This window comes from Passer domesticus, chromosome 9, assembly GCF_036417665.1.
Source record: "Passer domesticus isolate bPasDom1 chromosome 9, bPasDom1.hap1, whole genome shotgun sequence".
In the NCBI taxonomy this organism is placed as follows: Eukaryota; Metazoa; Chordata; class Aves; order Passeriformes; family Passeridae; genus Passer; species Passer domesticus.
The window spans coordinates 39,005,386-39,017,572 of NC_087482.1; the positions used below are offsets into that span (position 1 = coordinate 39,005,386).

At 40.5% G+C, this 12,187-nt stretch overlaps 1 protein-coding gene across 4 annotated transcripts in view; it reads left to right on the forward strand.

Annotated features, from left to right (window-relative positions):
- Positions 1–12,187, forward strand: part of PTPRG (protein tyrosine phosphatase receptor type G) — a 391,280-nt gene that overhangs the window by 200,827 nt on the left and 178,266 nt on the right. For 2 of the 4 annotated variants that reach the window (XM_064432899.1, XM_064432900.1), the window contains exons 3-4: positions 6,298–6,477; positions 11,854–12,002. In XM_064432899.1, coding sequence (XP_064288969.1) covers positions 6,298–6,477; positions 11,854–12,002 — 329 coding nt within the window. Of the gene's footprint in view, positions 1–6,297; positions 6,478–8,708; positions 8,837–11,853; positions 12,003–12,187 lie in introns of those variants that run through there. The other 2 variants (XM_064432903.1, XM_064432902.1) reach the window with 2 other exon arrangements.

Genomic DNA, 12,187 nt, shown 5'->3' on the forward strand with positions numbered 1-12,187 from the left:
AGTATCACTGACATGATCAGTTTGGAAGATCAGCTTTCCTTCCACAGCCCCATGGCTGGGCAGTGCTGGAGCTGTGGTGGCATTGGTGCTTCTGTGCTGCTGCTGGTGGCTCAAGGATTATCTAAATCCAGCCCCTTTTTGTTCCATCTTCCTGTATTCTGTGTTTGTTCCGACAAGTACTGGTTAAGATATGCCTTATCAGAGATTGTTCTTGGGGAAAGTTTCTTTCAGATTTTTTGACTTCTCAGAAAACTGTCCCTGCTTGTTTACACCTCTCCCAAGCCTGGCACACCTTCCCTGCACTGAGCTTGCAGATTGCTTGGACCTGTTTGTGTCTCAGCAAGCTCGTCAGGATCCTGCCCTTGGTATTCGCTCTCATTTTTCAAGCAGTAATTGGAATTTTCTGCAAGCACGAGTGTCTCATGTTAAACAGAGTGATGACAGAGAATAATAAAATGAAAAGCCCTTTTCCCCCAGGGCAGGAAATCTTTGTTCAAAGCAGCACTGTGAACTCTTAACTACAGGCTCTCCTTCTCCATCCCTTTGATTTTGGTATGCCATCACTTTAGAGCAAGACAGTATAATTTCAGCAACTTTTCCCCCTAATATAATGATTTAACAACGTGGCTGCTTTCTCTGCAATGGGAAGACCTCTGAAAGATGCTACTGATTTTTATCAAGGCTTTCAGGGATTTTTATACCTTTACCTGTGCAGCCTCATGCTAAATCAATCAGCAAGAGATATGTCATTCAAATCATTCTTTTTGGCCTTGTATCTAAGTGCGGTCCTTAGGCTTCATCCTACAGATTTCACTTTATTTCTGCTTCCCAGGAGGGGACTGCAGGTGAGAGGAGAGGGTAAAGGGAGGCTGATTTTTCAGCCAGTCTGGATCTGCAGTATGTGCCTTCCCTCCTGTCACTATTTATGTGGCTTAAGCACCTTCCTGGACTTACTGATACAGCTCCTTTTAAATGGCAAACAGTGATGGTGAGATCTTCTGGCATCAAGTGACAGCTTCAGGAGATAACAGAGAGGAGCCCCGGGACTGAGATTTCTGAAGGATCTTAAGATGCTTCACTTCTGTAGTGAATTTCACTGATACTTGTTTGTTTTAAACAATTTTTTCCTGTTTGAAAATCCACCCTGCTATTGAAGTTCATTACTTTGTAGCTGAGCAAGGGCACCTCTCTCTTGTTCTTTCTCTGTGTGGAAGAAAGGATGATTTTGTTTGCTGGTGGTGACATTTCAGTGTTTCTTGAGATTTGGCTCGTGATGGAGCAGTTCAGGTAGGGCAGAGACTTGGAGGCAGAGATTCAGATCTGTAGTGTTGCTCAGCTAAATGCTGGAATGCTTGGGCAGGTCATAGCTGCCAGTCCCTGAAAAAGGAAGCATCTCCATTTATCCAGAGCCTGACACAGGTTCTCACCTGCTGTGCTTCTTGAAGTCTGTAGGCTGCCCCTCCAGAGCTGTGCAAGCAAAGGCTGGGACCTCTGTTTTCATTTGAAAAGGAAATACTAATTTGTTCTGTCCATCCCTAATAACTGGTTGGATTTTGTTCTAAGAGAAACATGGAATTTTCTCCCATATTAAGATTATGGGATAGGATGTCTCCATGAAATAATCAAGTTAATTGCAGAAATGAGGGTATCTGATTGCTTTGCAATCATTATTACCATTTTCATTCAGAAATGAAAAGTAAAGGGGCATTCAGTACAGACAAAGATTTGTCTGAGGTAATTCTGTTAAAAAAAGGACCCAAGAAGAACAAATAATGAAAAACCTCCAAAATTAAAGCCTCTAAACTAGTTATTTCCATGTCAGGTCTGAGATTTAAAATCACATTTTTGTAAAAATGTTTAGAAAACAAGTGAAATTTAAAAAAAAGTTTATATTTCTACTTCTTTATGAATGAATGATGAAAATCATATGACTCAAAATTTGCTAATTTCTGTTAAACTATATCTGTGTAAAGGTATGTGTGTTACAGACAAGTTTATATCAGAGTAGCCGATCCATTAATTAAAAAGTTATGCAAAATCAAGGAAATGCCAATGTTTTTAACAACAGATGTTTTAAACGAAACCTGTATGAGAAAAACAAATATATTTGATTTTTTAAGTGGAAGTTTTTTATGCAAGCTTTAATTAGATTTTGGCAGAATACATTACTTTAATGGTTTTTCATTAATGAAGACTGCTCATTTCTTTGTACAGTAAAAAGAAGAAAAAAGTAATCTTGGGTTATATTTAAGGAGCAGACAGTGTATTAAAAAACTATTAAAGTTACTGCAGTCATTGACAGAATGATTTGCATGAGAAAAGAATCTAGGAAGTGTCAGGTAATTTCAGACAAGGATGGCTGATAACATCTCTGGATGGATTGAAAATGTGTGTGAGACCCCAGGAGCTGCTGAGCTCCCTGACCCCAGCTCTCCTTCCAGCCTTGGGAGCCCTTTTGTCCCTGATTTCAGCAGAGGAGAGTTCAAGTCCACAGAGACCTGGCTGCCACCCCAGCACACCCTGCTCTTGCATTTGGGTGATCTGGGGTGGGTCCAGCCCTTCTGCCCCAGCTGTTGGACCCAAACCCATGGTTTTTGGGAGGCAGAACTCTGACTTCAGTTCCTGCAGAACGTTATCAGTTATCATTCTTTCTGTGCTGCCTGCCTCTGCATCAAATATTCCAGCTCTAGGATGGGGCTGCCTGATGTTTACCTTTGCCTGCAGGTTGTCCCACCATCTCAGTGGAAACGTGTGTTATTTGTTAACACAGGTGTGGGTTCTTAACTTGGTTTCTGAAAACCGAATTATTTATCATCCTTAAAAGGCCAACTCAAATTCATTTGAAATTTTATTTGATTTAAGTCACCATGCTTACTGTTGGAAAAATGAAATACAAATAGCCATAAGTTCCTGTGTTTCAGATGGGTAAATGTCACACACAGAATTACAGGATTTCTTTTTTTAACTAGGTTTAAGTGAAACAGAGTCTTTATTTAGTGTCATGTTTTCATTTAAAAGCATTTATTTAAAGTTCTAAAAAACAAAAAATTCAATAAAGTAAGACAGGTGTAACTGCAAATGATTAATGATATAATTCTCACTACTTTATAAAGTGTCTAACGCTGAAGAGATTTATACAGTGCAGAATGGCAATTGTGCTTTGATGGAAGGAATAGGTAATCAATATCTGCAAGCTTGGAAAAAGTGTTCTATTTCCTCCTCTAATGATATAGGGCTTTTTTGCAAAGCAAGGATGTCTGGAGCATGAGACACTTGGAAGAAGAATTAATTTGAAATCTGTAGTGGAAGATCAGTTTTAATTGAAAGTGCACTTGGATGTCCATGGAAAAAAAACATGCAGTTGGGCCTGAACCCTTCTGGTGGCCACCTGGGAATTTGTGAATCACGCTGCACTATTCTTGATTACATTTTATAGGTTGTTGAGTGCCTTTTTTTTTTTTTTTTTTCTTTTTTTTTTTTCTTTTTTTTTTTTTTCCCTGGGTAGGAGGGGAATTTAGTTTTGTTTCAGCCTCAGAAGTTTTCCTCTCCCCTCCCTGGCCTGCCTTCCCCTTTCTGTGGTCCTTGTTGAAGCTGGGGCAGCCCCAGTTCTGCACTGCTGGGAATGGAGATGTTGGGGTTGTGGCCCCTATGTCTGTCTCAAGCTGCAGCCATAATGGTGCAGGCCACGTTGCATGTAGTCATTTACATATCAAAAACCTGTGAAAGAAATTAATGGCAAGCCTAGGCATTTATAGAATCCTGGGCTGATTTTAACTAGCAGGTCTTGAACCTCTGAATCAGAGCTTAGCCTTATGACTGTAATTTGTGATGTCAGGACTTGGAGTCACAGCACCAGCACTAAGTTGAGGTTTTGAGTTGCTGAGAGGGTTTCACTGCATTAGATTTTTTTTTAAATTTAATAATTCAGCACGAGTATGGAAACATTTTATGCATGGAAACTTATCCTGTCACATGAAGAAAGCAGCTACTGCTAGGCTTTATTTTGTTAGATTATAGATTTACAAGCAAGTGAAGCTACTGTATTTATTGAAAGAGATTTATTGCTATTAAATTAATTCAAGCAAGTTAAATTAATTTAAGAAAAAAAAGAAGACTTGTTTTTTAAAATGAAACAAAGCCTTCAAATGTCTGTGAAACACCACATTTTTCAGCAAGAGTCAATTCAGGTACCTAAGTCACTTGAGGTTTTAATTCAACATGGTGGTTTGTTTGTTTACCCTTATGGCTTATTTTATTCATTTTGACAAGGCAGTTTTCACTGCAGATAGGTTGAGAACTGGCTATACTTAAAATAAATAAATAAATAAATGTGACAAGATGCATGGAAGAAACCCTACAGTCTCTGTTAAAATAAATCTGCCTACTTAAAAAAAGGAAAAAATTCCTCATTGACACCAGAATACTTACAAAAGAAAAATTGGAGTGCACAGCTCCTTTTGAATGCACAGCTGAAACCACTGTGATAGCCTCTGTGGGCAGAGTGCTTTTGAAAAGCTCACCCCTTGTTTATAATAAAGCCAGAAAACGAGAGCTGGCGGGTTTGATTATGTGTAGTGCTAGATATTTAAAGCAAATTCCCAAATTTCATGGGGTAGATGCAAGGTTATATGTAAAGTAAATCTGAATTTCCAATTAACTCACTACAGACCAATTACTAAGAGCATCCTGATTGGAGAAAAATAGCTGTGCTTGAGTGGAAGACATTTGGTTTCCCCCATGCAGGGGTTTTAATAATTCTGTTCTCCTTGGTTGTGGTACATTGGGAAATTACTGAAAGCTGCTCTTGCTGACAATATAAGTTGAACCCCGAGATAAACAAAACTGATTTTTAACCTGGGCAGATGATGTAAATGATTTTTAAACTATATTGCAATTTTGCCTAATTGTACTTGAAAGTAAAATTTTCTTATTGTCATTTGGGTACCAGACAGCATTTGTGTGTGATGAGTATAGCAAAATCTTGCTATTGATTAAATGTCCTGCATCAGCTCACGAGAACAGAGCACTAATGCACTTTGCAACTAGACAGATTAAAACCCAGAGGCCAAAGAAACTGGCCTTCCCAACTGCTGGGTTTGGATGGCACTAATTGAATATACATATGCCTCTCACATGCAAGGGTAATAAATGCACATTGGTGCATCATTTCCTGCTGGCTGCCTGCTGAACAGACCTCCTGACTGTGTAGTTCAGAGGTGTGACACAGGTGTGACATCAGGACTCTCGGGAGAGCAGAGTTACTGGGTTGTAACTTGGTTTTTGTAGTTGAACTTGGGCAAGTTGCTTTCCTTCTCAGCCATCAATTTCCCTGTCTTTACATAAGAATAATGTAGCTGATTCCTGCTGTAAAGCATTTCAAGAGTTGTGAGCAACAAGTGCTTTACAAGAAATCTATGCTGTTATTTTAGGAGCTTAAACTGCTGTTTGCACTCATAGGAAGATAAGCTCTCAGTCTCTGTTAATACAACCTAAGGGTTGAAGAGGCTGGTCATAAGAAAAATTCGAAATTTGTTTTAGATCCTCCTAAGAGTGGTGCTGAGAGTCCCTGGTGTTCTAGTACATCTTGGGCTGGCATGTGGTGTGAATGACAAGGTCGTTGCCTAAGACCTTTAATTTTTCCATATTATTTTAATTGTTCATCAAAACCACAAAAGTCATGTAAGAATAATGACAAAATAAATTTACTGTGTATTCCTGAGAGGTTATTGTCCTGTTTGCTTCTTACGGAGTAATTTTTTTTTCCATTGTTGTTTTCTTCAAATTTACTAACATACCTCTAATTTATTTCTTTCTTTTATTATTTTCTGGCTTCAAAACCTCCAAAAGAAATGAGATCATTAATAAAGATCATATTATCTAAGCATAGTATTGCAAGAACACAAGTTAATATGTGCCTGTTACATTATTTGTCCATAATGAAAGGATAAACTGTACAGTAATATATTAATGCTGGAGCTTTAGGGAAGTTCCTGGAGCAACATAGTAATTGATAACATATGCATGGGAGGAGCTTGGGAACTGCAGAAAGTTTTATAGAATAGTTGCTTTAAAAAAAAAAAGGCCATTGTTCATTACTGCCAGAGGCAAAGTTGGAACACAGCACAAAGCCAAAGGATTTCACTCTCCTCATAAGTTAAAAAGTCTTAACCCCTTTCAGACGTGGGAATTGTAACTGTGGCGGAGTTACCTGGGGAGCTTCAGTGCTTCATCCTCACACTTAAGAGTTCTCCAGCACTGTTGAGCCACTGGGATGTTGACATTGGTGCTTTTTCACAGGTACCTATGGTCCCGAGCACTGGGTGACGTCCAGTGAGAAGTGTGGGGGGTCTCACCAGTCCCCCATAGACATCATCGACCACCTGGCCCATGTTGGAGATGAGTATCAAGAGCTACAGCTGGATGGCTTTGACAATGAATCTTCAAACAAGACTTGGATGAAAAACACAGGAAAAACAGGTATGTTCTCTTCTGCTTGTCTCCATAGCCTGACTAGCAGTAAATTAAAAATTCAAGCCATGTTCCACCCTCCTCCATTTTCATTGTTCTGTTGTTTGGGGTTTTTTGTCTTTTTTTTTAAAAAGTAATTTTTCAGTAGGAGCCACCTACCGCTGCCTCTGCATTCTCTGCAGAGCTAGTTCTACAGATTGATTTTAAGGAGTTTTTTTAAGGGCTGCTTTTTTTGGTGATTTTTTTTTTTTTGTTCTCAGTCTAAACTAATTCTCTTGGTAGTCAGTTGTTCCTCAGAATAAAAGGCAATGTAAGAGTTTCAAGGTGTAACCTTGAATTATCAGCTTTGGGAGGCTGTAACACCTAATCCAAAAGAATGCTGAGATGCAGGGCTCAGGGGGAAGGAGAGGGGAAGTCTTAGAAATAGGAAGATTTTAGAGAAGAAAGAGCAATAACTGCTCAGAGTAGTGGGGGCTTATTAATGTTTTTCTGGTATGATTATAGCACAGTGTTCTTCATTGAACTGAATCCTTTACTGCTCTGTCTGTTCTGGCTTTTAGAGAAAAAAGAGCAGGCATGAGTACTGCTTATTTTTACCAAAACAGTTCAACGAAAGGTCAAGGTTGATTTATATGCAAAGCTGCATGCATTTGATTACTCTTTAATTCTAAAAACGTAAAAAGCAGAAATTATAAGGCCACCCTCTTCATTTGACAAGGTCAAGTATTTTTAGGGAATTGGATTAAACCACTAATTAATTCAATTTTATTTATTGGAAGTATATTTTTATCTTTATTAACATCTGACATGCATCTCTATAGTGCTCTCTGTGCCATGTCCCCTGTCACAGGTGGGCTAGCTGGATCCAGGGCATGTACCTGCTCTGGAATTGGTGGCTCAGCTGTGCACACAGTGTGACCTCAGACACACCCATCAACTCCAGGGCTCTTCACATCTGAGCCGTGGCCTGGAGTCCAGAAAGTGCCTCAGGTCCAGCTCCAGCATTTCAGGATCTCAGCAGGAGTTATTTCCCCTCAGATGAAATGGAGTGGCAGGCTGTAGCCTGTTTTCCTTCACTGCAAAGCAAATCCAGTTGACATAAACCACCACCAAGCATAGCTGGGGGTTTTGCTGCATTACTTGGGTTTTTTTTCCCAGCTTCACTGAGAAGTGCTCCTGTTTGCTTTGAAATCCTGACTTGGTTGCCCTTGGTAGCAGCATGAGGTTCAGGCAAGGTTGAATGCTATGGAAATTTGGTGCTTAATTAATCTACTCATGTTATGCACCCTGCCCTTTATGGTCCGAGTGGCTGTTTGTGGTGATCAGCAATAAATGTAATTAGAAAAACCACAAAAAAGTGATGGTGCTGTTCTTCTAAGAAGGATGTTAATGCTGTCCTGTACACGTAGCAGTAACATTGCTGCACATACAATAGGAAGCCATGTTAGAATTGTACAATCATTTACGTTGGAAAGTATCTTTAAGAACATTGATTCCAACTGTTAACGCAGCACTGCTAAGGACACCATTAAACCATGTCCCTAAGTGCCACATCTACACATCTCTTAAATACCTACAGGGATGGTGGCTCCAGCACTTCCCGAGGCAGCCTCTTCCACTTCTTGTCAACCCTTTTGAAATTCTTTCAATCTAAACCTCCCCTGGCAACACTGGAGGCCATTTCTTCTTGTCCCATCACTTGTTATCTGGGAGAAGAGACTGACCCCCGCCTGGCTGCAGCCTCCTTTCAGGGAGGTGTAGAGAGCAAGAAGGTCCCCCCTGAGCCTCCTTTTGTCCAGGCTGAGCCCTCCCAACTCCCTCAGCAGTTCCTTATCAAACTTGTGCTCCAGACCCATTCCCAGCTCCTTTGCCTTCTCTGGACACACTCTAGTCCCACAATGTCCTTCTTACAGTGAGGGGCCCAAAAGTGAGCCCAGAGCCGAGTACAAGGGGGCAGTCACTGCCCAGGTCCTGCTGGCCACACTGTTGCTGGTACAAGCAGAACCTTGTTCTGTTGAACTGAAAAGTGTCAGCAGATTTTCTGGTTCTTGGCGCAGTTGGCAATGAAAGCTGAAGTTTCAGTCTTCTCTGCTGGGTGATTTTAGCACTGCTGCTATATTTGATTTCCTCACCCATTGGGGTATGGATTTTTGCTGACAAGTTATTGCTTCTCAGAGCAACAGTAACTGTCACTTTTCCTGGTAACTTACGGCCTTTTACTGGTAACGTGAAGACTCTTTTTGCCTTGCTGTCAGCCCTGATTTCTTCTGCTGAGCTCCTAACTCCTCCCTTGTTTAATCAAGTCCCATTCCTTTTCTTGGTTTTCTGACCTTTTGAAGAAACTTGCCTGGCATTAATTTTTAAGGTGGTAAGTGGTAGAGCAGCAAACCAAGTAGGATGTTTTGGCTTGTGGGTAGAAGATAGAGGCCGACTGTGCCATAAATCGCGATGCATTTTGGCAGCAGAGTCTTGCAGCAGATGGCCACACAAGACCTTCATATTGCAGACTGACAGAGACAGTAAACTAAATAACTGTTTAAGAAATGGTGATGGATGTAGAGGGCATTTCTCAGCAATTAATGTCTGGTTTAAAGAGACAGAGGTCCCTGGGAAAGCTGAAGGCCCTTAACCTTAATGCTCATTAACTGGCAGGAAATATGCTGCTTGGGTTATTGTTATGGCTGTAGGACCTAGTAATTTTTTTTTTATGATTGAACAATGAGTTATTTTTAGGGTCTGAAAGGGAGATTTAGATTTTTTCTGCTCTTTCTTGTTTGTGTCCCCCTCTCTGTCCGGTAAAGAGCAGACAATGTACAGAAAACAGCATTTCATTCAGAAAATATCAATGGATTTTATAGGTCTGTCTTGACTAGAAGTGCTTTCGTGCACAATTACATTGACAAAGGCACTAACGTGGGTTCAATTTCTTCACTAGAGTAGCTGGCCTTAGTATTAAGTGCTAGAGATCTCTCGGAGGATATACACATTTCATAGGTGTATTGGCATTAATTGTGTTCATGCCAAAAACTTCTAAAATCAGGAGAATTTTGCTCAGAAAAACTTACTAAAATTTCTGCCAGAAATGTTGTTTAGTATCCTATGTAATGTGGTTCACTCTGGCTGGTCTTGACCATCAGAGCTGCTCTGCTAGGGCAGGGGAAGAGCTGCTTTGAGTCCAGGTTTATTCCTGCTCCCACAGAGGTGATGGGCATCCAACACCATCCCTGAACCTGAAAATGACGTTACACAATTGTGGTCCTGGTGGCTGAACACCACTTTATTTGGTTTTTAATCTCAATTATATAGTATTTTAAATTAGTGGGCTTTGGGGGTTGATTCCTTGCACTCTACAGAAATTCTGGGATAAAAGCAGTGGCTCCCAAAGTGTTGTTTGGTTCTTTCAGTCCTGAATACCTGGGGTCACAGGAAAAGGAGGGCAGCTCCTGCCAGTAAGGGGATGCTGCTTAGCTGGGAAGGTGATGGGAACATGTGTCACACAGCTCAGCAGTGTAAGAAATACTGTAAAATGAACAATTAGATGAACATTCCAGATTGTACATCCTCCTAATTATCCTTTTTAATTATTCATCTAAAACAAGTAAAATGACCCCTGACAGAACCATAAATTATTTGGGGACTATCAAATATTTATTAGATGCAACTGAATTTCCACAGAGGTTTTTAACAGATGCATGTGAATCTGCTTTGCTGTATTCCTCATCTCCTAAAATTTCATCTATGGAATTTTTATCTAATTGAATGAGATATTTCACCATTTAAAATACTGCTGAGCTCGTTGAGAATTTTTTTAAGGAAGTAGAGAGCAGTGGTGCTTTCAGTCACTTCTGTTTCAGTGATTTGGTGTAAGCAGACAGTGACTACCAGCAGCACCTAGCTGACACTGGCAGTGTCCTATAGCCAATTCTGCACCACCCATCCCCCTACACAAAGCACTTGGATGCAAAGGGAGTGCAGAAAGAAGCAGAAATGATGGAAGAAAACAGCCCCATGATTTTGCTGGCACAGTTTAGAAACATCTGAACATCTCATGCAATTTAACATTAGGGTGGTTTTTACACAAAACGTTTAAAGTTGAGCTGTGTGGAAAAATTGCACCTGAGATGATGCTGCTGTAGGTCCCTGTCAGGGGAGGGCACAGAGCCTGGCCTGCAGCACAGCCTGCACTGAGTCACCAACAGAGAAATAACTTTTATTTCACAAGTAGCTTTCTTTTGGTTTTTTTTTTTTTTTTCAGTAGTAAATAAAATCCTCCTTCTTACATAATGAAATTGGATTTATATTAATGTTCCTGTTGTGATGACACATAGTTGGCTTAAGAACACAGAGAAATCCTTGTGGGTTTTGCTATTTCCATTAAAAAATAAAAAAATCTCCAGAGTCAACCCCACAACTTAAATCACAGGATTCTAAGCACAGCAAGCACTGCTCTGCAATGACTTTTACAGAAACAATATTCAAATTTTATTCTGTTTTTATGAGGGATGAGAAGAAATAATTTTGCAGGGAGCAGTTTTTAGGAATGGTGTGTATTAAAACCAGGAGATGCTGGAAAGGAAAGGGATATTGTAGTGAGAGTAGCAGAAAGGAATTTTTCGAAAGCTGGAATCAGTTCTTGGTTGGACCACAGGCCTCCCCTGTAACATGTACCAGCTTCCACCATATGATTCTGCCCTCTGTTTGGACCCCCAGCTTTTATTGTTACATAAAATACAAAGGCTTTTGGAAGTGAAAAGAGAATACAAAGAAGATCTTTCTGACCCGCATTGAATCAAGTAATAATAATATCAGAGTGACTGTAATAAAACCCAGTTCTTATGGAGGATGTCTCATGACTGGGTCTCAAGAGTGTTATTGTGACTCTCTGATTTTACAGAGGGGAGGAGCAGGGAGGCTAAGGAAAGCACCCAGCATGTCCTGCAGTAGAGGTGGGACAGGGCACAGGGGTCCCCACCAACAAAAAAGAGGAAATCCAAAAAACAGGTGACTCATTCTTTTCTTAACTTTGATCTACAGACCATGAGGGTTTTATAAGGACAGGGACCATGGTCAGCCATTACCCTCTGGAACCACATTAAGCAGGTTTCGATGTAGTTTCCATTTAAATTTAATGAAAGTCCAATAGGGAGGGCAAAATGTCCTTGAGAAATTTGGACTTTGGGGTTTTCTGTAGTCTGTGTAACTTCGTAATCACTTCCAGAATTAGCCAACATTACTTGCAGACCTGATTTTTAACAATCCCTCTAAAGAGGAAAATGATGACCCAACATTTTACATGCATTACAAGAAGTATTCTGATATAATGAGCAAAAACCGTGTTTCAGAAGAACTATGCTGAGTTTCTTTCTTGTTGTTCTGTGTGTGCAGTTGCTATCCTGTTGAAGGACGATTATTTTGTCAGTGGTGCCGGGTTGCCGGGCAGATTCAAGGCAGAGAAAGTGGAGTTTCACTGGGGTCAAAGCAACGGCTCGGCTGGCTCTGAACACAGCATCAACGGCAAGAGGTTCCCCGTTGAGGTGAGTGGAAAGACATGTGCCTGTGTTCTCAGAGAAAACAAAATCAGAATGTGTTGCTGTAGTCCGAGGCAACTGTGAAACAGGGCAATGTTTCTTTCAGTGAACGTATCACTTTGCAGGCCCTTCCGGCCCTCACAGCACTCTATCCATCATCTCTCATGTGCTTCTGCAATGTCAGCTCCAAG